The 25,717-nt window shown below is 38.8% G+C and overlaps 2 protein-coding genes across 8 annotated transcripts in view; both read right to left on the reverse strand.

The window, feature by feature from the left end:
- Nucleotides 1-15,244, reverse strand: part of plce1 (phospholipase C, epsilon 1) — an 80,769-nt gene extending 65,525 nt beyond the window's left edge. For 5 of the 7 annotated variants that reach the window (XM_026315474.1, XM_026315472.1, XM_026315471.1 and 2 more), the window contains exons 1-6: nucleotides 9,466-9,568; nucleotides 5,724-6,039; nucleotides 5,490-5,601; nucleotides 4,524-5,165; nucleotides 3,900-4,319; nucleotides 3,476-3,685 (exon numbers count right to left, since the gene is read on the reverse strand). In XM_026315474.1, the coding sequence (XP_026171259.1) occupies nucleotides 3,476-3,685; nucleotides 3,900-4,319; nucleotides 4,524-5,165; nucleotides 5,490-5,522 (1,305 nt within the window). In that variant the 5' untranslated portion in view covers nucleotides 5,523-5,601; nucleotides 5,724-6,039; nucleotides 9,466-9,568. Of the gene's footprint in view, nucleotides 1-3,475; nucleotides 3,686-3,899; nucleotides 4,320-4,523; nucleotides 5,166-5,489; nucleotides 5,602-5,723; nucleotides 6,040-9,465; nucleotides 9,569-15,104 lie in introns of those variants that run through there. The other 2 variants (XM_026315470.1, XM_026315473.1) reach the window with 2 other exon arrangements.
- A 3,073-nt stretch (nucleotides 15,245-18,317) lies between these two features.
- On the reverse strand, nucleotides 18,318-25,161 carry slc35g1 (solute carrier family 35 member G1). Its single transcript, XM_026315512.1, has 5 exons — nucleotides 24,698-25,161; nucleotides 23,231-23,411; nucleotides 22,166-22,300; nucleotides 21,721-21,917; nucleotides 18,318-21,315 (listed from the first exon to the last, which is right to left on the reverse strand). The coding sequence occupies exons 1-5, from the start codon at nucleotides 25,014-25,016 to the stop codon at nucleotides 20,897-20,899; spliced, it is 1,251 nt and encodes a 416-aa protein (XP_026171297.1). The 5' UTR covers nucleotides 25,017-25,161; the 3' UTR covers nucleotides 18,318-20,896.
- Nucleotides 25,162-25,717: the final 556 nt, after the last annotated feature.

The raw sequence follows: 25,717 nt of genomic DNA on the forward strand, positions 1-25,717 counted from the left end.
TAATTTAATTCAGCTTATATTCACAGCACTGACTGCTTGAAAGGTTCAAATATTTAAAGACAATTATATCATAGCATTACTAATTATCTACAAAGTGATGAGTTTAATCTGTGACAGTATGGAACATTTGATTCATGTTGCCAGTTCAGATATTTCAGGATTTGAACTAGAAACATTCTGGACATAGATCTATTAACAACGAAACACACTGACAGTAACAGGAAAGCATAGGAAAACCCTAGAGGAAAGTATGTATTCCTATCCCTGATGACTATTTGCATCCATCCTAATGGGAAGACAATATATTTTCCAATCCATCTCTCAGCTCCCACTGCCACTCAGCCAAAACCGCTCAAGTATGTAGTGTGTCTACAAGGGTGTGCATGGTCACTTACCACTTAGCATGGCACCACTTTTGAGGTAAATGAAAGGACTCAGTAGTGCTTTAATTGGTAGACTCCACAAAGGCAAACAATGAAATGCTTCTGATTACAGAGACTGTCTGATCCTTACGCCAGGAGTGTAAAATGTGCGCAATTCACCATTAAACCTCCACAAAGTAATAAAACACTTCCCTATTGTGTGTTAAACCTCCCTCACACTTAGCAGCAGAAAATATAGATTGTAGACACACTAGTCAGGGCAAAGAAAGAAAGTTACTAGTTATTCCTCATTTTAACTGCTTAACCCAGTTCTGGATATGTATTACTTAATAAAATCTTACTGAGTTACCAATACTGCTAAAGTAGTGCAAAATCCTGAAGCATGATGCGTTCCCTTACAGACGGTTTTGTATTCTCCAATTGAATATATTTGTGACATTTTGACATTTGAGACATTTATGTGGCTGCTGCAGAAAAGAAGCATGATGATTTTCTCTGGATAATGCAAAACGTCTGTGAGAAAATGCAATAGACTTTTTCCTCCCTCCCATTTATAATATTTTCCATCATGTTAATTTTCTGTTTATGTGTTAAACATAAGTTCATGGCTTAGTCTTGGTCTGAACTTTCACTCTCCCTATTCTCTCACAAATAATTCAAGACTGATTCTCCCCCAAGCTCCTTTCTAACTTTTCTTCCATGGTAGATTTTCTTCTTTTTCCACTGTTTAAATTCTCTTCTCCCTCTTACTTGCCTAGTGTGTTACCCCTCCCTGCTGCTCTCTCTTCTGCTGCTGCTGCTGCTGCCCTGTTCCAATCCCTCCTTCATATAATCCTGTGTTCTTTGGCTCGCTTCATTAGTTGTAGCAATAAACACACAAGGCCACAGGATACCTCCAGAAAACTCCTTAACATGATGACTGCAGATTCAGGCTTACATGCCACATATAGGAGGCCTGTGTACCATAAAGTGTGGATGTGTGTATAAAAGACAGATGGGAGTAGACACAGTCGGCAACAATGTGAGGAATTTTTATGCCTATGTGTGTGCATATGCGTAACATGGCAGTGAACCTATCCTGTCCATAAATAAACTGAAGCTGTGGCATCACAATATATATGTAAGAATTCACTCAAACATACATTTCTTGCATGTTACCATCTAAAATATCTGCCTTTGTTGTGTCTGTGTTGCATCCAATCTAACAAAACTGCAAAACTGAAATCTACAGAAAACAGAAGCAATATGCTTCTTTGCAAGCTTTCACATTATAAGCATTTATTTTATAATGAGATAATGTGTATATGCATTTATGTGTTTGTACTTTTTTGACATCATTATTCTGATAACAATTCTGCTACAGCCCTACTTATTCACTGCTGCCTAGAGTTTTTGGAGTTTCTCTGGTGACCCCTTACAGAGGCAGCTCAGATGGTGTTTTGACAAGGGAAGTGCTGGGAACTCCCCCATTTTCAATAGGCTCATTATTAAAACAGCTCTGGCTGGACTTAACTCAGCCCGTATTTCTAGGACCACAAAGGACTCATAAAAACACTTTGGCAAAGTCAGAAACCACACTGCAGCATGCACGTAAGAGTGAGTGTGTTTGTGTGGCACGAGTGTACGATCTCCCCTCCATATGTGAGAGATTTTAGACAGTACTTGGCACTGTTTTGGCTTGACATGAACCCATAAAAATACAAACACATATCCATGCTTATTATGATGTATACACACATCCTACTGTGCAGATATAATAATCCCATGGCAAAAGCATAATACTTTAAAAAAAAAAAGCACAGTTGTGATCAGTCCTCCTTTCAATACCTGTGGGGACATGATCATATTAAATGTTCCTTAGAGAAGCCTTTTTGGAGAAATTACAAATAGAAATACAATATGCTATTTGGCACTGAATATAATAAGCCTGGTGTGTGCAGCTCAGTGGTTGTATGTGTCTCCAAGGCACTGGGATTTGGACTGCATGTGTTTTGTGTTTTAACAGGAAAGAGAGGGATAAGATAACAAAAAAACAACAGGAGAGCATCCTGTGTGATGCTACTCATCGCCTGTTCTCACATATTCTCATAATGTTTGCACCTCTACCACTGAAAAGCAAATGTCCAAATGAAAATGGCTTCTACTGAAAGGCAGACATATGAAGTATATTCTTTGAGTTGCAGCTGCCAAGGTTGCTCTTCTGAAGTTGTTAAACAGCTCCTGTGTGATGTTTTCATGTTTGTGAAACACACGCTCATAGCAATGTCCTGGGTCTATTTTTTTTTTCCTTATTCGCCCTATTTTCCTCCATCCTGCAACTCTTTTAAACTTTCGTACTTTGTCTTACTCATTTAGCCTCTCTCCAATTTCCATGGCTGTAACTTTAAAGCAGATGCCAAGTTTTTGCAGTGCATTTACATACGCGCACGCACCAACACAGTAGGCTCAGTCATTCAGTCTGTCAGAAATATGCAGAGCAGAACTAACAGAGAATAAATAATTTTTCCGCAGCAGAGGCCTGCCCTGAACAAAGAGCCTGTGTGTATGTGTTTTGGGGATGTGTGTGTGCTAGTGTGTTTTAATCCATTAACATATTCCTTGAACAAAGTATACATCATACATAGCAGACATAATATTTTCGATACGGGGTGAAGCAAAAGCCAAGAACATTTTTTCTCCATTGAACCAAAAATCTATCAACTCATAAATACTCTTGTGCCACAGCAGTTACTAACTACTGCAATCTTTCTTATGGCAGAGAAAAGAGCCTTTAAAAAGCAAACCACACAGAAGCTTTATATGTGGAAATTTAAAAAAAAAAAATCAGTACGTATAACTTGAAGCAAAAAAATCAGTGGCATGAAAATCATAAAAATTATAGTTCCCCCTTCAACATATTTACAAAACTCACATCAAAATATCCTTTTACTTTGCATGATTAAGAAAAACATGCTTAAATGTGCTGATTACTACTGCAGACTTACTTCAGATGTCCTTCTTAGATGCACTCCCTTAATTGGAGAATGGTGCATGGAGGATGTAACTGTAACCTATGTGTAAATCCATTATGCGCTTAGGACACTATGTCTTACCTGTTGCAGCTTAACCGAAACGAAGCGTAGCATCCTTGCGCAGACTTTGAATTCTTCTCCCACACCACTCATTAAGATTGGCCAGAGATCCTTCTTGCTGGGTTGCCATGTTTTGTGATAAGCAACCACCTCCCAGACCTCTTCTGAGATGTGTCCTGACGGGAGTGTTCTGACAATCGCTCTGGTTCCAGTACACACCGACTTAGTCACCTTTTGGAAAGAAAACAGCATTTCTTGCAGTTCTGAAGCATATACATAGATTTAAATATAAATGATAGAGACTATCATGAATGATTAAATACATCCTTATAAAACATTAACTAAAAATATTACTAAATACTTAAAATATTAACAGAACATACAAATGTCATATATACATAAACTTTCAGTCAGGCCAACCAAAATGAGTCTTTCAGGTAAATACCTTTTTGTTATTCTTGCAGAAGCGTCTCACCAGGACAGTGGAACGCTCTTTACGGTTCCTGACAAACTCTGTATTAACTGTGTTAGCCAAGAAACTATCTCCATCGACCTCATCACTGCTGCTGTCTTCGCTGCTGTTCCTGGTCACTACTGAGGATGACCCATCTTTGTGGTCAAGATTTTTTGCCATGGTTTCAAAAGATGCCCGTTGTTGGTATAATTTCTCCAAGGAGCATTTGTTAACCCTGGGCCTTCTGTTGAGCCTCTCTAAACTTGAGTAGTCACTGGTGACATGGTGCCATTGGGTGTGTCCATTTCGGTGATGCTGCCGGTGGCTGGAAAGGGGGGAACTACAAGGAGATGACACCAAGGAGCTTGGTTCACTGGATGGATTGCACCATGTCGAGAGGCTGGGTGACGTCTAGAAGCAAAAAACACAGTAATGGGATGTTTAAAGCATTAAAGCTTTAAATTTACAGTGTAAGGGTGTGAGGTTTGGTTTACTCATCTAACATTAACATTTAGCACATATGGAACCCATAACACAGTCTCATGTGTCTCTATGTATCAATTGAGTGTACAGAATTTGCAGATCAGCAGGACTAGCACCATCCTCCTTAATTACCTTGTGGAAAGCCGTGATTGATGCAGGTAGGCTACCACGGCGGATGTGCTGCTGGTTGGGCCAAGATGGGCTTGAGCTGAGATGGGGACTGTGAACAGGACTAGAGTTAGGGCTTGGACTGGATCTGGGGCTGTGGCAACAGACGGCCTTTGGAGTCATATAAAGGCTAGAGAGACTGCAGGAGCAGTGGCTGCCACCTGTTCTGTTTCTGCCTGCATCCACACCCTGTCCAGTGGTGTCGAGCTGACATAGAGGTCTCTCTGAAGGCTTCCCAGATATTGGAGTAAATGTGTTAGCCATTCCATTATTTCTGAGAAGCTCTGAATAAAGTTTCTCTTTGGTACTCAAAGGTTTTGTGCTGTAATCCGAACACCCATCATCTTCGTCTGAAATTGTCCCTTTCCAGCTGTCACATGACAACTTCCTACATAAGAGGAGGGAAGGGTTATTCTGCTGTTTTGACTGCCACAGTTGGTCAGAGTACTGATGTACTTCCTGGCTGTCATTTGTGTGTTTGGCTTTTCTGTTTCCAGTGGACTGAGGTGAAGCATGCTGAGTCAGGACTACAGCCCCAACTTGTGCCTGATTTTCTTCAGCAGCCATCGTGCCTCCCTGGAGCATCCTGCTGTGTCCTTTGATTGGCTGTTTTGAACAGAGGTAACATTTTCATGTTAATTACAGCTAAGCAGGAGTCAATTTTACTATTTTTTCTGTTTTATTTACTTCTTTTTTTTTTAATCCATTTTATACTCTTGCCTATATAGCTTTGCTTGTATTTTAGGGTTTAGTGGCATTTAGTGGATCTTCAGGATTTGTCCAAGTCTTTTATTTGTGTGATGCAAGCACTGGTCAAATACATTCTTCAAACACCTTCTTTAAATTTGAGAAGTGATTTCTTCCATCTCAAGTAGAGGCTCCATATAGGTAATGAAATTGCAGAGGAAATGAAATATGAAGATTTCAAACCTCATATATTGTGTAAAGTGACAGCATTCTCATGTTTTGGTATAGATGAGTAGTGTTGGTGACTCCTGCCTTCTCTGGTCTTCAATAAATATCAGAATATACCTTTTTCCTTCTGGGAGAAGAGGAGCACATTTTGCTATTACCCTCCTATGTGCTTGAGTTACTAACATAATACATCATTTCTCATCAATCATCAACATTAAATATATATATTTTACAGATTATGTTACTTACCTAGATTATCGGAAGGATCAACATCAGGTTGCTACACACCAGATGCAATGTGCCATCATGGGTACAGGTCTGCAGCAAATAATTTGAACTTCAGCTACCAGTGACCTCTCGAGTGACTAAGACATCCATACAGAGTGAACTGTGTGTGCGTGTTGTGGAAACAGAAGCTTGTGCAGCTGTACAAACCACCAGACAGAGCCCACGGAGGTGACCCTGGAGGACTGAGGAATTTCCTTGATAGTGTTGTTCACAGTCACAGCTTACATGGCCATGTGTGATCCTGTGTGTGCTAGCTCAGACATGGCCTGGCGTGTATCTATGGCACAGTTAGAAAGAGAAAGAGACAGTACACAAACACATCAGTCAATTTTTCCTGTTTTTTTATGACGGATTTCCTCTTCCTCTGTTCATATTAACATCAATTACGCACTTTCATGCAATTAAAGCTCATTCAAAGAGGAGAGGGTGAGACAACTAAATGGTTCGAAACTAATCCAAAAACAGAAATGGACACAATCAAAATCAAAACTGACACATGCATGAGAAGCAAATAAAACATAACACATTCTACTAAAGTTTAAACAATCCAATTTTGTCTCATTTCCTTCTCTTCTTTCATCGCATCAGCATTCTTATCTCTAACTATTCAACTACATCACTTTACAGGGCGTGAGCTATTGTAACTGAAAGAACTGAAACGACAAATTCTGAATTTAGGTGGGAAAAGAAAACACAGGGAAGGATCAACACTCACTTTACACCCATCACACCAACTTGCTGGGGTTATACGAACAAAATTAAGCACTACATTCATTCATATATTAATTTCCTCAAATGATCAGTGCAGTGTATAATACGTTTTATTTTTGATTATATATTTATATAATTGAGTTTGTTTGGCTTAACAGCTCTTTGAGGTACGCTGGTGGCATAGGGATTAAGGCACTGACCATGGACCAGTTCACCTCTGACTAATTAGGAAACCTTTGCCTGTATTCAAACTGTCCCTTTCTGACTTCCCCATATAATAGGAGACATGGGTTACTCTACTGTTTTTCACTCCCAGGGGTCTAAGGTGACGCATGGAATACCTACGTTTGACCTTTTTAGTGTCCAGCAGCCTTGAAATACAAAACTAATGACTTTAATGAAAGCACATACGGGTAAAAAGTAGCCAATAATCCAAACTAAGAATGCAAGGTGATAAGGATGGCAACAATACCTATAGACAGCCTGTTTTCAACAGCTACCCTTAGATCACACAGTTTCTCATCCAATATCTCATTAAAAATGTATTTAATTTTATTCATTCTATCTATGTCAGTGTAATACAGTGGCAGGCAAAAAAAAAACAAAAAAAAAACAGAGATGGCCAGAAACTAAGTAGTTATGCAGTTTGTTAGCATAAACTAGATCAGTAATATATATATATACTCACCCACAACATGCATGAATACTAATAGTGTGGTTCTGGTGTCATGCTGCTGGCCAGCAATGTATAAATCCAAAAGCATAGGCCTGAAATCATTGTAATTAGAGACCACAGCCCATAATTCACTGCCAAAATGCGTGGGCCATAGTAGGAATGTGGGACTGACCCACAGAGGGGGGACCAGTTAAACTTTTAGCTTTTAGTCTGTGTGTGTGTGTGTGTGTGTGTGTGTGTGTGTGTGTGTGTGGCGTCTGCAGTCTCTTTTGAAGACTGCTATATTCACACAGAGAGAACTTCAGTCAAAGGGAAGAAACAAGAGACATGTCATCCATTCTTAAGTTCAGTGCCAATTAACCTTCATACAGCTTCCTCTGCTTTGCAGCACAGTTGTACCTGTTGATCAGACAGATTTGACAGCTCAAAAAAGAAGTACAATGTCGGGATGATTAGACATAGCACTGTGCGATATATGATTATCTTGTTCAATGCCTGAACACTGATCCACATACCTACAATGGTACTATTACTGAACCGAATCCAGCAAAAAATGTGGATCACACAAACAAAAAGACATATTTTTACAAGTGTATTTTAATCAGAAAAGATGGTTACATTAAGTATTTTCATTAAAACTGTTTAGAAAATTAAGAAAAAATCCAGTATGTTAGCCAAAAAAATGACTACAAGTTTCAAGGTAAATAATGGTTTTCAGTATATAAGTTGCACAATATATTTCTACACAGAAACTGCAACACCCAGGAATAGCTTGCATGAGGCTACCCTGCTGATTCACAGCCAACGGCTTAAGACCTTTGACCAGTGATATGATTTCTGAAATGCATTCTCATAACAACTCAGGCAAACATCATAAAGAACTTTTATATTCAATTTGAATGTTTGGTGAAAAACACTTCACCAGACCTCAACTAAAAAAAACAAATAAATAAATAAATCTAGTTGGTTTTTAGAAACCAACCAACCTTTTTGTTGTGATCAGTAAGTTAGCACATCAGGTTACATTTTTTTGATTAATCTCCTCTTTGCTGTTGTGAAAACCACCATATCAGGAAAAGACTCACCTGCATCATGAATGCTTCAGTCAACTAACAGGTCCAACCAGATTTACAAAAAGTTGACAAATAATATGTGCAAACCTGAAACTATTACATGTTAGTGTGTCTTTTCTCAGTGCCTGTATTAGTAAGTTTTTGGTGTCAAAACCTAATTGGGCAATGTTTAGTGTCTTAATCTTTCTTTTAGATTTAAATAAGGACAAATGATCATTATAATATGATGTGAACATGTGAACACCTTTCGGTGAACGTGTACATACATGCCCACAGTCCTAACTGCCTTAAATCACAAATCAAGTTTGGTATGTCTAATATATTATGAACACAAGTTGCCACTGAACGTCGGTGAAGTTATAAATGTGAGATTTTCCAATGCAGCAAAGGAAAACAACTATAAGTGCAGGGAGTAATAAGAAACGAAAAGTTCAGCAAAGCTAAAATGCGCAGCAGACAAGTTGTAAAAGCCTCTGAAACAAATGCATCAGTCTACTGATTGGAGATCATCCATGTTAAACTGTTAACGCTGCAAATATTGCAGCTGTACAGATGTTTCAGTGTGTCAGCCTTAGTTGTAGCCTCAGGTTTTGAGGACACAAACTCCCACATGTAACATGTTAGGGTCAGAAGGAGGATATCAGCATTACGTGGTTGTGGTTATACTTGAGGCAAGATGTTGCATGCTGCATCTTTAAATTGTGAAGCCATGTTTTCAGAATCCTGACGGGCAGCTGTGTTTGCCAACAAGTTAATTTAGAAACACTCTGAAATTAGAAACAGGATAGTATTTCCACACTGTGGATTAAAGTAAGATTCGATATAGCTATGTTACAGCTGTTCATTTAGAGTTTCCCCTCATGACTGTATTTAATCCTTATACTTTACATAAACGGCAAATAAACGTCTTATCTGCACAATGACCACAGAGCACACTTAGTAAATGTAAAATAAAAAAGTAGTTCCTGTTATCAGCTGAACTGTGCCCCTAGCTGGGAAAGCAATGGCTCTTCCAGGCTAAATCTCAGCCTTGGGCCAAACACACAGGCACACACACACAGGAAACCAGGTCACACAGAGTGACAAGTGCACTGACCAAGAAAACACTCAATCCCTTCTAGTTCACTTGCTGTTTTCTATACACAACTGTCCAACACATGGCATTCATCACAACAGGATTCCGCCCCTACAAAATTGCTCAAATTCTAAAGTCTAAACAAAGGAATTTTTTGACAATACTTACATTTAATGTAGATATATGTCTTATATGTAAAATCAATGCTCCAGGTTTCCCAGGTAAATCAGGATTCCCACTCACAATCTTGTTGTCAACAGTGAGAAACGGAGAGTGTAAATGAGTGTGTGAAAGAGAGAGAGAGAGAGAGAGAGAGAGAGAGAGAGAGAGAGAGAGAGAGAAAGAATGACATGAGGGATGGGCCTCCTGCAAGTTCAGCAGCCAATCACACTGTGATTACTGATACAAATGTTTCACCTCTGTAGTCGTCTGACCGACAGTTACAGCACATAACAAAAGAGATCTGTCCTGAAGGAGATACTTATCAGATGAGTACTCATCATTTCCCATTATTGAAGCACTATTTTGACATTTTAGGAAAAACACATTTGTTTTCTTGCCACAAGCCAGATGACATAAGAAATACCACTTTCTTTACTATAACTTCTAACCAGTTGCCAAACATACTAGGATCTGCCGACTAATGCCTCTAAACCTCACAAATTTACAAATCACCAATGAAATGCAGTTTTGTAGGGGGCAGTATATTTAAGCCTTGTTTAAAATGACAAAAGTTTGAATGTGGATAGCTTAACAAGCTTTCAGACTTCAACAGAATCTACGAAAAACTGCAACCTCAACTTCACCGCTGAGAAACCTGCTGAAATAAGAACAGTTCTCTGCTTATCTTGCTTTCAAAAAAGTCTTTGGGTACTCCGTGCAACAAGATCCAAGTTTTCCCATGCTGCAATAAAATGTAACACACACTGATGAAAGGAAAGAGGATGATCTCAGCACCTCTGACAGTCCTGAAGAAACAGAAAATAATCAGAATCAGATGGTTAACAACAGCACTGTGGGTGTGTCAGTTGTGGCCTCTTTTACAGTATCTCAAACGGTTATTTCCAAAATGCCATATATCAACAAAAACATATGTACAGTAATTTATTTTAAAACATAATTCTTTCATTACACCAGGTGATATTAACTCTGCTTACAGCACATTTTACAGTTTCAGTGCGAAGCAGTGTGACATATACTCACACAGCCGCATACTGCAGCCAGTGATGTCCATGTCCAGTGAGATGTCCATGTCACTATTATATCGATGGAGTTAAAAAGCAGGGACCTGGTAACATGTTAGGCTTAATCCCAAGATAAGGTAATGGAAGAGAAAGGCTCAATGTGACCATAGCTGATCAGTAAATTTAAATCTACATTTGATAAAGTGCCAAACTGAGCCAGTTTTTTACAAGCTGAGACGTTCAATCACTTACTGAAATTCTGGTTATTAACACTAATGCCTCGAGTGTAAAAACCCTTTTAACAAATGGGTAGCCAATAAAACTGAGTAACAATATTTTAATGAGTTTCGAGACTCAGGACTGCCACAGTTGAACCCCTGTCCTAAATCATGTTTGATCCATTCAATGGGGGGCCTTCACTCTCACATAATAGCCTTTTTCTAATGTTCATTCATGAGGGATTATTTCCCAACGCATCCAAACGATGACTCATGGCCTGGTATGTGATTAGGTCCAACTTCACATGCAGTACAGCAAAGTAAAGCACAACTAGTGAGGCAGAAAGCAGCAACGTGATTACCAGTAAAAACGTCTAAGGTTAATATGTTCAATCATGTTTAAGCTAACTTTAATATTGTACTGTCAGTGGACAAATGAGTAATGATATATACAAAGGTAAAATTGGAGTTGGATTCACACTTAGCTAAGGTGCCACTTATCCTCATCAGCCTTGAAAATACTTGACTTAATAGTTCACACCCAAATTCACTATTGGATCTTTGGCATTCCATCAGCATAATAAGCAGGCCAGGGAGAGTAGGAATCCGCTTTTCTGTTGGTGTTTAGTGTAAGTAACAGAGTAACACTCCAACTGGTGCCACCAAAGTGCACAGAGACACGCAGTTATATAACTGTATATAATATAATATATAATCTATACATATATATATATATATATATATATACACACATGTATTAGTTGCTCTAACATAGCTGCAGTGAGATGTCATCTTAGCTCCTTGAAAGCTATCCAAACCACAGTCCACATCATATTAGAAATCAGTGTGGTACAGAACCATCTCTAAAATCCTGTAACATAATGTAAAATCCTGCACAGTTTCCTCTAAATCTTCAGTGCAATAATGCACCCTTCTTGAAAAGGACCCTCCACCCACGTCCCCATCACAATTCTTTATAACGAGGGTCATTGAAGAAAAGACATATCATATCATATGACTACAACAGAATCACAACATTTAAACTGGTCGCAGCTCAAAAGAATCTTACAAATGTTGCCATGCAGTGCAAAGGCCTAGATGAAGAGAGAGAGATCATCACAGATAGGAAGTTAAGAAAGACTGTGTTAAAAAAAAAAAACACTAATCCTGTGATGTGAGTTTTAACAAGTTTTTATGAACATATCTTAATTTCGATTTTTGCATTATTGACAGAATGACTGCAGGCAGCAAAGTTTTAATCTATCTGAAAGAAAGTCAGTCCAAATAAAAAAAAAAAAGACATGGTTTCTGTTTCAAACCAAAAATTCCCTGTAATAACCTCCCATTGTTGACGAAGTATAAGCCTTTGTAAATTGTAGTTTTCTTCTTCTTAATTAAACCATCAAAACCACCACCAACAATCAAAAGATCTGATAAAAAATGCAACTACGTATGGGCTACTTATGTTGCTTTCTATATTAAGAACAATTAAACAGTGCATTGACTAACTCTTTGATTCCTGACGAATTTAGCAGAGAATCACAGCTCAAATGGGCAAAAACTGATGGTAAATTGCTTTCCATCTAAAGGGTTTTAAATGTAATAACAAAACTTAACTAAATAGAGTCGGTACTTTATCCATAATCAGATTAACAACAGGATCATTTAAAGAATGCATTACCAATCACGGGCACATAGTGGTGCTTTAGTTAGCACTCTTAAAGCAAGAAGAGTCTAGGTCGACCCTGGCATCTGTCTGTGTGGAGTTTGGATCTTCCCATGACTGCTTGGGTTTTCTCCAGGTACTCTTGCTTCCTCCCATTGTCCAAAAACATTTATAGGTCTTAAGTTATTCTAAATTGCCCAAAGGTGGTTATGTGAGTGTTTGAACAATCTGTCTCTATGTGTCATCTCTGCAACAGATCTATCCAGCCTCTCACCCAGTGTCATCTGGGATTGACTACAACCCCCATAGCTCTGGATGTTTGAAGAAGTGGTTAATGGGGAGCAGGTGGGTAGGTGGGTGGGTGGATGGGTGGATGGATGGATGGATGGTTTAAAGGGATTATTATTAAACTATGCTCTTAGGACCCAAAATGAGTCACATGGCAGTTTCTGTTAGGTGCCCATATAACAAGAGTGCTGGTTATGTCATGGTCACATAATGGGCCAAACTGGCAAATTTTCTGAGATTAATAATTTTGAAGAGCCCTTTGTCACCTCCTGGCTGTTTTTTTTTTTTTTTAGCCAAGACTGGAAGTTGATTCATCTGAGGAGGAACGGTGAAACTATATACATTGAAAGTCTTTAACACTTTGATCTGTCAGGAATGATCAGGTTTAAAGACTGAAATGCCCACCTAGCTACCTTCCATTTTCAACACTGAGCTTTTCTGTCAGAAAAAAAAAAAACAGTGAGGTGCTGATTACATTGGGAACAGTACTGCAAACAAAACAGACTTTTCATGCGAGGGACCTGGACAACATATGGCTTTGATTAGAGGGCAGAGCAGAGACAGACGCCAGTGGAAACTGCTCAGAAAGAGAGAGAAAGGCTTTATGTATGTAGCTAGGCGTGTGTGAGAACACACATAACAGAAGGACAAGGTGACTGTATTTTCACAATTGATGAGTGTGTGAATATGCTTGTGCATGTGTGTACATGTTAATAAAAGGCAAAATAAAAAATGAGTCAAACTGGAAGACTGCTGAAGTTGGGGAATAGAATGAAGTGAGTGCCCCTCTGTGTGTCTGTGTGTCTGTGTGTGTGTACTAACAGAAGAAGAATTAAGGCTTACCAAGAGGTGCCCATGGCAGTAAAAATGATATATCCATATCACATTTTGCGCACGGTGTAGGAGCTTCACTGTGAGCCAGGTTTTTCATATAAGCTACCAAACTCCACTGTTTGTTGACAAACCTCAAAATAACTGTTCTGTCCGTGTAATCAGCTACTTTTCCTTTCCAGAGCACGTTCAATCATCGGGGACACCATATGGCAATCGCACATGTGCTTTAGCCCTTCAACAATTTATTCTGTTCAGCCACTTAATCAATCAATTCCCAGTTGCAGCCCAGACATTACCAAATCAAAATGAGTGCATGTCAGAGAGTATCCCAGCCAATGGAAAACTTGTTTCAACCCAGAAGCCAAATTCTCTGTTATGTGGGATCTGACCTATCTATTGGGAATATTACATACAGTAATTGCATTGTTAAATGATTTTTCCCTTTGCCTAAATTTGTTCATGCTCAAGCCTGACCTACTGTATGCAAGTGAGAATTCCATAGGGAGATGTTAAATTATATACCTGAAGGGGTAAACTATTTTAATCACAGGAAAGGCTATATTACAAAAGGTAAGTCCATTTCTACCATGTCTTTACATATACAAAATCAGTGAAAACACAGCAGCTCTGGATTGCATAACTTAAAACATATTAAATTAAACTACATTTAAAAATTCTAATTCAAATCTGCTGCTAAAACAATTCTCAATATCAAAAAGGAGACACATATAATGAACATTCAGCAGGACGGCCAGACAGTATTCTGCTGTAGACAGCTTAAAACAAAACACACTCAGTGGTAATCTGTACAGTTTTGACCACTGGTAGTGGTACGGGACACAACTTTTCTGGTAGGGTGTCATTTAGATTGATTTAAAACATTCAAAATCATTAGCTTTGCTAATAATTTGATGGTGAAGATACAAACTTGATGCATTCTGGTGAGAAATCCTTCATGTAACATGTAAACATGTTTGTTGTTTGCTCTTGTATCTCTGCACCACAGACTGATTCTGATCTGGGTTTGATTTATCAATGGCAGCGTTTCCTCTTCGTTTTCATTTGGAAGTGATTAGTGTCTTTACTTTAAAGCGACCTTCACTGTATTATTACATCGCAAGGTGTCAAAGGTCACGTATCCCCAGGGAGATGTAGCAGACTGCCTGTGCTGACAATTATGTCTAACCTGACCTGTCAAAATAAAATAAATAAATAACACAATGCGTACACACAAGCACAGTGAGGGAAGCGGAGTGTGTTTAACTTAGTTTTGGATAAACATAACGCTAAACAACTTTAACAGCCTTGTGATAAACCTGCACAAACTGCAACGCCAACAGTTTCTACTCTGAGAGGAGCCACTTTCGGTAAATTGCCCAGACTGGAAATGATAACAACCACATTTCACCTACATTCCTGTCCAGCATCGGACAAACCCAGAACAAGATATAAAACATTCCCTGTGGTCTGACTCTGGTTGACTTTAGAGCAGCAGTTTGTAAACAACTTCACAAACAAACCACCACGACATAAAACAGTAGTTCGAGACATCCCGCTGCAATACGTTTAAAACGTGCACTGACGTGACAGTTTGACGGCGTGAGGCCACAAACTCACCGAGTAGCTAATGTTGTAACAATCCAGTTCGTATCCGTAAAAAGTCCGTAAAGTGTGTAATTCAGCACGTGTTTTGCTCGGTTTTCCTTGAATGGCTCGTTTCAGGGGGACAGACACTTGTTGCAGCTCGGGAGACCCCGCTCTCTACTCTCTGGTGCCTTCAAGTGCGCCTCGGAATACTGCCATCCAGTTGGCAGCAAAAATCGTCAAATGTTTTTGCAGTATTGTTCACTGACTGAAGGGGCAACGTTTGATGCAACGCAGCAAGCAAGCCACTATTTATTTATTTATTTATTTATTCAATTGTTTTATTTTGAAATAATTTGATTAAGGCAGGAGTACACCCTGGACAGGTCACCAGTCCATCACAGGGCCACATAGAGACGCACTGAGACAAACAACCACACACACTCACACTCACTCCTATGGGCAATTCAGAGTCACCAATCAACCTGATTGTGGGAGGAAACAGGAGTACCTGGAGAAAACCCACTCAAGCATGGGAAGAACATGCAAACTCCACACAGAAAGGCCAGGTTGCGAACCCAGGACATTCTTGCTGTGAGGCAACAGTACTAACCACATATCCACCATGCTGCCCAGACCATAATTATTTTTATAATTATATTCTTAATTCCCAAATTAAATTGTTGAATTAAATTACCTAAAATTAACTGACTCTGTACTCTGTGACCTTTTAGTATTATTCCAGCACAGGAGAAACACTTGATTTTTGGCCATGTCGTGAAGCTCATATGTATAAATGTGGAAGTGACAAGAAAGTTGCACAGAGGGTTCAGATGACACAGAGCGTCACATCACTATAGCCATAATATTGCTTTGGAAGTCGTGATGCCTTCAGTGTTTTGTTTTATGTGATAATGCTAAACATATCTATGTGACAGTCCTCTTGCCACCTCAGTTTAATTATGTGTTAAGCCTAACCTCAATATATCCAACGGCACGCAAAGGCAGCATCTGTTTCTCCCAGTAACCAACTGGGCTGTGGACAGGAGGACAATAACTGCAGCTCTGATGGTGGCACTGTGTGTGTGTGTGTGTGTGTGTGTGTGTGTGTGTCACTGCATTGGAATGTCTGGTAATTATTTCTCACTATACCGCACTTTATGCAGCCTATACATTGTTTTCTCTAACAGAACTGAATTTGAGTAATGACTATATAACAAAATAGCAGCTTTAGTTTGATTTAGCCTCCACAGGAGGAAAAACTCCTTATAGCTATTATCCTTAATCAGTTGCCAGGCTTCAGGTCTGGTATGGCGCATAATCTGCCCATCTTGAGCCAGATTTCTATTTGGGAAAGGAGTAATTGTCAGATCAATAACATCTACGTTTTGTAACAGTGTGTTTAATTTGTTGGCAAAGGTGCTTTTCATTGCTCCTCTGCTCTTGCACGGTCGCTTACCCTGCGCATCAAATTTTGAAAGTAATAAAGAAAGTAGGTTGCAGTTGTTCCGGTCCTGAACGCACCAGTGCCCCGCCCCCAAGAAAGCCAACAGCACGTGTTTGAGAGAGAAATGCCCTTTTCCACTTCACATCCTATAACTTCATTTGTTTCAGCTTGGAAAATGAGGGATTCGTTTCCAATACCCTCCCGCTCCACTGATGGAAAGTCTTATGCGATCTGAGAGGAATGTGCATCCCTTCAATTCCTCTAACTCTCCTCCACCCAGGAGCATGCAAACCTTTGGGAATCCCCAGCTTGCTGATAAAAGCAGGGTGGGTGGCTTTTCCAGCGTTATCTAGATTCTTATATACATTCATGTGATCTGAAACACTCACTTGCAAGACAAGCAATGTAAATAAGGCACTGTACAGTCACCTCTGATCATATTCTATAATAACAATTCAAATATATAACTTAAATCATAGACTGTGGCTATGAAGTTCCCACCAGATCACTTCACACAAGCTAAAACATCAAGATATATGAGGCTTTTGTTTAGATGCCAGACATCACGTGTTTCACAGCTTCTCCTGGAAAGGCCTAGAAGGCTTGAAAAACACAGGAGCCAGTGGTCAAAGCTGCTTATTGCACCTTGTGTTATTAATGCATGGTGATGTTAAAGGGCAACATAATATGCATTTACTGCATTCCTCAGGGCCAGACCTCAATTTGTGATGCTAGACAGTGTTTTTTCTTATCTTAGTAATAATCCTGAATTCATTATTAAATGTGTCAATTGTGCAACATTTTTAATGATCTTGTTCATTCATTTGACAACTGTGAAATACTAATATAACCACAACATGCTGCATGGCCACCTACCTACAGTAAAAGGCAAGTTCATTTGTAGAGCCTTAAGCTTAAGCTTATTTTTGTGGATTCTGCCCTCTCCTGGCAGAAAGTGTTTATTACATGTGAAGGAAGAAATTAGAAATGTTTTCTGATGTTATATATCATTCTGATGGAAATCTCACTTCAACTGCTATGATTTATAATAGTATGTTATTTGTGTAAGACAGCAATTGTCAACGTGTTTATATAGTATTTTAAAGGTGAGAGTGAAAGGGACAAATGATGAAACTGAACACAAGAAAAATGAAAGAAAAACAAAACAATGAGAGGCATATAGAAAACCTAGTCAGAATTTTCATACAAAACATCTTTTAGCAGGTTTTTCTACCCTTCAACAAAGAGCTACTCTGTTCTTTCAGCCGTTTCACACTCCACTTAGTTCTGTGCCCAGCTTACGAATTACCCTGCAAGCATGACCAAATCCAGAGTAAGGTTCATGACACAATCAATATGCAGTTAGCCCACTGTGGAAGGTGCAACAGCACTTATGCACAAATACACAATGTCTCACACCTGTGTGTTGTTTACAACTAAAAGGAATAATAGAAATCTATGCAGTGTTCACAGAGACAAATAATATGCACACATATATACACACACACATACACAATGACTACAATCCAGGCAGCCAGGTGGTATTCTGAGCTCTCCTGTCAACAGCTGCCTGACTCAGTGGTTTGTAAAACGGTGGTCTAGTTTGTACTATTGTCACCTATTGAATCATTAATAGAGCTTAGGGTGACACCATGGGCTTTGGAACAATGTTGTAAGTTTGGGTCTGTTCCACAAGTTTCAGGATGATTTTTGAGGGAAACCTAAATGCATTTGACAACTGAAAAAATAACCTTGACTCACAAAAAACACAATTTTAAAATAACCACAGATAGGAGTTATAAATTCAGAAATAATTTATTCTTGAACCATAATAAACTAAATTATTCCCCCACTATACAGAACTATATCTTGTAGAATATGTGGATATAATACATTTCAAATAGTAAAATAAATATTATTAAAGCTTAGTTTAAAAGATCCGAAAAACAGATTTAGTAGATTTGTAAGGCTTATAGGTCCTGAAACAGTTTAATAGAATACAACACATTGTGCTCATGCTACAGCATTCAAGTCAACTAAACTAATAATCTTAGAAATAAAAATAAATGTTAAAGCAAATCAAACAAAAGGAACAGAAAATTATCCTCTGATTATCAGATGTACTATGAACAATGATTGATAAATGTCATAATGCCTTTTAATAAATCCACATTCAAGTGTTATACTGGGATCACATGAGGCAGGTTATTATCATAGCACACTTTGACTAATGTTACTGTCACTTCACCACTTTAAAGATTAATTATATCAGGGGGCCAGATGTGCAAAACTCTACTGTTTTAAATTTGTAATAAATATTCTATCAGTGCAATCTTAATAAGAATAACTTATTCTTGCATAATGTTTGTGCATGAATTTCAAAGCACAAAAAATTACATGGGGAAAAAAATCAAACTCTCATAAGAGAGGATTTCTGCAGCATAGAAAGGGGATATCTGTTTTTTTTTTTTACATTTCACAGTGCCACACCCTGTAGGAGCACCATTAATTATCTCTATATTACTCTTGGAATACATGCTTGACTTCTTAAATAAGAAATTTAAAGAAACAAACATACATCACTGCTTCAGTCACATTACATCAATGCAATAATGTGCAAACAGAGTTCAGTTACTGGTGATATACAGTTTAGTGTATAAACGGAGCTATAACTGGAGGCAGAGCTGATGATGCAGCAGCACCGACATAGTTTTTAACAGGTCAAATGTGAACAGAAACACCAGTGTATGAAAACTATCAAGGAAGAACCCGCAGGTTAACTATAGCAGTCTAGCAGCACTAATTGCCTCCATTTTCTAGCTGTAAACCTCCTCTGAACAGAGGGCTGCGGTTGCATTGCGTTCATCAGTTATGACGGTGGGAAATTTACCGGTAAATTTACACCAGACAACATAGATCACGCATGCTGCTGTGCAACAAACTCACTTCCCTTGAAATAAGGGTGATGTTTGAGGGTTCACTACAAGCAATAACACACATCACCTTTGATGCACACTGTAGTGAAGGAAAGTGATATTTAAGTATCAAAAGACAAACTTGCTTTTACCACTAGATTCACTATCTTTTGTATAAATGCAATATATTAAGAGTATATAGAGAGCAATTTCAAGTAGGTTATTACTTGTATTTAGCTGAGAGACTTTGCCCACAATGCCCAAAATCTGTTTTACCACCTAGACCAATCCAGGTGCAACTAAACTACTTATTGATAGTTCTAAAGTGACTACAGACATCTTCAGCTTGACACAAGAATCACAGATGGTTGTTTTGCATCACTGAGGCAGAGAGAAAAACGACGACACCCTGTGGGATATCCGATATGCACGGTTATACTGACACACTCCACCATTATGATGTCGTTTCACATCTCACTGTTCTCTAAGTCCTTGAATTAATTGAAGAACTGTGCAGCTCTTTGGGGGATCAGTTCATTTGCTGAATTATAGTGGCAGGTTACTGACACTTTTTCTACCCTCTAGCAAAGGCAATGTGCAAACAACACCCACTTTGATAATAAAAGATATTCTTAGACTGTTCCTAACACTAATTAGATGCTTTAGGTCCAAGATGACATTAGGTGTTAGCCCACATGAGAGAGGTGACTCCTCCTGAGGTGAGGAAGAAATCAATGTGGCCTTTCAGAGAATAAAGGTTGTCTTGAGTGCCTCATTAAACATGTTACACATTACGTTTGATTTTGTCAAACGATCCTTTTAAAAATCATTATTTATTGAGCTAGCTTTATATGAAAACACCCTACTTCATATGCACAATCACATGAGGGTTGTAGTACAAGCTGCTGGTTACTGAGCAGCTCCACTGAGAAGGAGGTTAAAGGTCTTTACTTAAGGCACTTAAGGATACTGTTACAAGATGATTAACTGTGGATTGAAACTTAATATCTGACTATTATAAAAAAAGGAGGGAAGGGGCATCCCTGAGAGAATTCTTCACCATGACCCTAGTTTTTAAGTTTTATGCATTTTTATCCATATTACAGCAGAGATGTGTGTTTTTACTAGGCAGCTAATTGGCTACCCAGGCTCCTGGGAGTAGAATACAGTTTGGGGCAGAAATGTGGATCTACAGTTTTTTCCTTCCTCTTCTTGTCATTTACACACAAATAAATGCATAGGCAGAAATTACATAGATTAACTCTGAATGAAGACAAGTTTTAGATTATCACAAGCTCATTCCTGACCCTTACCAGATTATACTTCTATATTTCTACTTCTAACTCTCAAAGAGTTTAAATCTGCTCATAGGTTTTCAGGTAAATAACAAGTAAAATACAAAACAAATCAATAACATACAGTATAATACTAAAAAAAAAAGAATAAATAGTAATACTGAGCTGTTACTCTGAGCTTTTGCGAGAGCTGGTGTACCACTTCCTAAGTGCTACTCCACTGGTGCTCGCCACTACACACAGTGCCCCGCCAAGGCTCCACAAGGTCGGTGCACGGTTAAAGAAAATAAATTGGAAGATAAATGCCAGCACCACATCCACAGTCCTCATCAGGGACACAGGTCCAGCCTTCTCGATCTGCAGGGCTTTTGTGAGGAAGGTCTGCCCAACAATTCCCAGGACAGCGATCAACATCAGCATCCAGCGATCACGACCGCAGAATGGGATTTTCCATTCCCCAAGGACGGAAACAGTGATGATGCATTCGATGAAACCAATGACAGCATAGTACCAGACAGAGAGATAATAATGGACACTCTTCCCCAGCTTGCGAAGGACAACAAATGTACAAGCAGCGGCAATCGCTCCTATGAAAAAAAAATAGAAGACTTCAGAAGCAGAAGATCGACTAAAACAGGCTGCACTTATAGAGTGCTTCTATACCTTAATGAACCAAGTGCTTTACAAACGTTGCCTCTCATACACACACTGTTGGTGACAGAGGTGTTGGCCTGGGTATAGTGTCTTGCCCAAGGACACTTAGACATGCAGACCAGAAAAGCCAGGGATCAAACGGCTCAACCCTGCGATTGCTGGACAATCTGCTTTGGCTCTTGAGCCACAAGCCACCCAACAATAAATAAATTAAAGTAAACACATGAGATGACAGAGGATGATCTTTATCGTAATCAGTTCTGAATAATGCTACCAACTTGTAAACAAATGTATAAACTGTAAGTGCTGTGTGACCCTAAGATAATTAACTGTATCACCTGCAAAGGCAGCAATAGTTCCCTTGATGTGATTAGTGTAGTCGCCCTCAATGCCATGGAGATGACCGCCAAAGATGAATGGTGGTCGGGCAATGAGGATGACTCCAGTCAGCGTAAACATAGTGAAGACACAATCCCAAATTGTACATTTCTCCTTCAGGAAGATCCAAGCCAGAAGTGAGGTAAAGACAGGATTACTGTGGAGTTAATGGATAATGAAAAAAGGAATTCAGAGGAAAAAAGGGTGATAAGTGCATGTTAATAAGTTATATATGTAAGTACATTTAAAGAAAGAGTAGGGGGAAGTTTAGAAATAAGTGGTGAAAGTGTTGACTACTGTCTCGTATAGATTTATGTGCAAGTATTCAACTGTATTTAAATCTACTTTTCCAGATTCTTAGTTCAATCTGCACTAAATGACAATTAAGTTCCTCGCAGCTCTCACCTGAACATGATGACAATGGCATCAGCTAGTGGCATCTGCTGAACGGCATAGTAGAGCAGAATCATAGCATTGGAACCAATGAAACCCCGAAGCACCAGATATAAACGTTTATCTCGGGGACCAAGGAAACCTGTCCTGGAGGAGCAGAGATATGAGGATGATGGATGACTGAATGTATGACTAGACTGACTGATAGAAGAAGAAATAAACAGAATTTTAGTAAGGCATGGATTGAGAAAAATTGAGCAGCGTGACAATGACAAATAAGTGAATGGTTGGACAGATTGAGTCAATGTGGAAATGATGGATGGACAGATGCATGAATGAGGTAGAAAGGAGAGGAGGAGAGAAAGCCTTGTTATGATAAAAATGCAAAAATAAATAAGAATGTAGAGGATGAATGGATGGATGCATTATTAGGTATATGAAAATAAAAAGAAGTACTGGTGCTAGCCTTCGAGAATTCAAAGTAAATTAAATTCTATGGCTAACAACATGATTCTACAGTTTTAAGTTATTTAGTGAATCGTAACAAGCTGGTGGAATAAACGGACCGAGAGTAAAGTATAGTACTATTGATTGTTAGGATGCTATATTTTTCCCTCCATATACTTTCTCTTAGTACTTCTGTTATTTGGATTATCTGTGTTTCTTGAATTTGGGGGAATATTATTACTTGCAACAGATGTAAAGTTAATTAGTAGGTTTTGAGAGTATATTAAAAACAGAAATTCATGTGGGAGACTAAAATTCTTAGTGTTTGCCTGGATCAACAATTTTATTTATTTTTTTCAGCAGGGCAGATGGGAATAATACAAGTTTCTCACACTATTTTGACAACACAGATATTTGCCTCTGAAGTGACAAGGCATAAACAGATCTTAATCACTGGGAGGAATGTGTGGTACCTCACAGAGTTTATGCACTTAATCTCATCACAACATATAAATCGTTGCTTTGAAATGTCTTTTACAGCGTGTTTAAATCCTAACACTGGGATTTAAGTTTAACTAACTGTGGAAAACAAAATGTTTGAGCTTCTCTTTTTTTCTCGTTTATTCTTACTTGTGGTAGATGAGTAATGGCATGACAAAGAGCATCTGGAAGAAGCAGCGTATGGCACTGATCTCTACGGCGTGGACATCCTGGATGGTTTTCACCAAGATGGCAATGATGGAGAAGAAAACCGTGGACAGGAAACCATAGAACAGACCAAGACCTGGGCACTTTCTTGGTTTGTCTGTGCCTGTGAAAAAGAGAGATAAACATAAACAGTAGAGAGTCAAACAGTGTGAGGGGAGCAAAAAGGCACACAGGGAGAACAAGAGAGATGAGTATCATTCAAAAAATGCTTATTTTGTTGAGCTTATGTTGATACAGTGTACCTGAGAGTATGTTACTGAACTCCATGTGGCTCACCACAAACAAAAGAGCTGCAAAGACAGTGGTGTTGTGTTCACAAACCCTGCCTTTAGAACAATAAACTGATGTGCCTGCGCATATAAACTTTCAGCCTGAGGTAACTTTTTAACACTGAACCAAGCCAAAGACGTAGATGTTCACTCTCCCTAATCACTAAGTTGCCCTTTTAGTGTACAGCTATATCAGATTCAGAGTATAATGTTTTGACCTTGATGTTATTTTATCATTTCATTTATCATTTTGCACCAGTTATAAGTGCGTGCACTATGTGGTAACCCTAAGAAGGAGTGTCTCACTTCCTTGTACGCTAACAAAAAAAACCTCTAAAAATGGCTTTTCTTCCTGGTACAGGTTTACCTAAAACTAAGGAAACCCTTAGTTTTGCATCTCTCACTGAGTTTTGAGAACAATATAGTCATAGGAATATTATAGCTATATAAACATAAATGTTTTAATTGAATTTCAAAATAATGTCTTATTTATAAGTGTAATACGCAAAAGGTCCACAGGTGGCCCTGGTACTGTAAAAGTGCACTGTCATTCATCCAAATATCCTGTCCTACAGCAGCCTATCTCTATCAAAGTCTACACATTTGGCATCTGAGTTGTGAATATATTAGGTATAACACTGTAAGTGGGACTTATTGATAGGAATAAAAGGTAAATAACTTTCACCATTAATACAAACATGCTTCTTTTATTCTGAAATCATTACACTAACTATTGTGTATATTTTTCTTTATTAAAAGTATTGTAATAGCACATATCATTTTTTATCTTATTATTTTTATTCCTAAATTTCAGCTTGGGGATGAATAAAGTTGATCTTATCTCATTTGGTCAGCGGGCTGTGTGGACAAACAAAGAATATGTAAAAACCTCACACTTATTCTTTCAGCTGACCCGGTTACAGGCAAACAAAACGTCACGTGTGAAATCAGCACGGTGATTACCGACACATGACGTAACACGGTGGTGTAACGTCAGGCTACGCAGGAAGTCATTCTTATCAGCTTTCCTGAATCGTATTGGCGTCACAAAGTTAATGAATAACGTTAATTCAGTTTATTAAAAGCTGGTTAATTAACTACGTGCGTGCGCGTCTTGTACCTTCACGTACGCTTCCTTCCCGGGATGCCGACTCGCTTGTGACGCAAAACGTCAACGGGCACAGCGTTTTCTTCTCGCTGCTTTCCGGTGAATTTTCGCCTGCTCCCGCTTCCTCCGTCTCCTCAGCATCACCGACATAACCATCCGACGCTCGGTTAAAACTTTGCAACTGAATCCTCTCTGCTGTCCTCTCATCATCGCCGAACTCGTCGTGGCCGTCGTCGCTGTTTTGGCCATGGCTGTCAACTTTGTGAAACGCCACAGTAATGTCCTCTACGGATAGAGCCCGCTCGTATGCACAGTGGTTACAGTCGCCCATGGTAAGATGTGAGGGCCGAGCGGCAGCATGCCTCGGATAGAGCGCTGTCTGCCCTGAGTGACTGAGAAGACGAGGTTAATGACTAACCTTGTTGGCAGGATACAAACTCCCATGCGGTAGTTACTTTAGCCACAGGGGGGCGGAACTGAACCCGGACCGACTGTGCCGGGAAACTGAAACATTACCAAACGTTTACGCCCATTTTAGACTGAGCCACTTAAAACCTAGTTCACACACTTTCGAGCTGACGGACTTCTCTATTAAATTAATGCTTGAAAGAAGTATTAAACGATTAACATATACTTCTGACTTAGTCTATGTCATAAACATAATTTAGAGTTGCAGTATTGAGTTTCAATTCAAAATATGGGGCTTTTAAGAAATTTAGGGGCCACAATTTTGATGTAAGAATGCATAATTATTATCTACTCAACATTTTCCTGTATTACTCTTTTTTTTTGCCTCAGCAGCAACTACCTTGTGGCACTGATGCTGAAAGTAAATAATGCTTTAGTATATACATGTGAACTTTATGACCCTAAGGGATTGGACCCTTTCCATTTAACACCAACAACATATTTTAGTACATTACTGGGTGTCAGTGCAAGAAAAACTATAGGGATACAAAATCAGATAAAAGGTCATCTAAATAATCAAGGACTGGTAATGAAGACTAGCACTATGAGTAAAATAAATGATTT

This window comes from Mastacembelus armatus, chromosome 19 (genome assembly GCF_900324485.2).
Source record: "Mastacembelus armatus chromosome 19, fMasArm1.2, whole genome shotgun sequence".
NCBI classification, from domain to species: domain Eukaryota; kingdom Metazoa; phylum Chordata; class Actinopteri; order Synbranchiformes; family Mastacembelidae; genus Mastacembelus; species Mastacembelus armatus.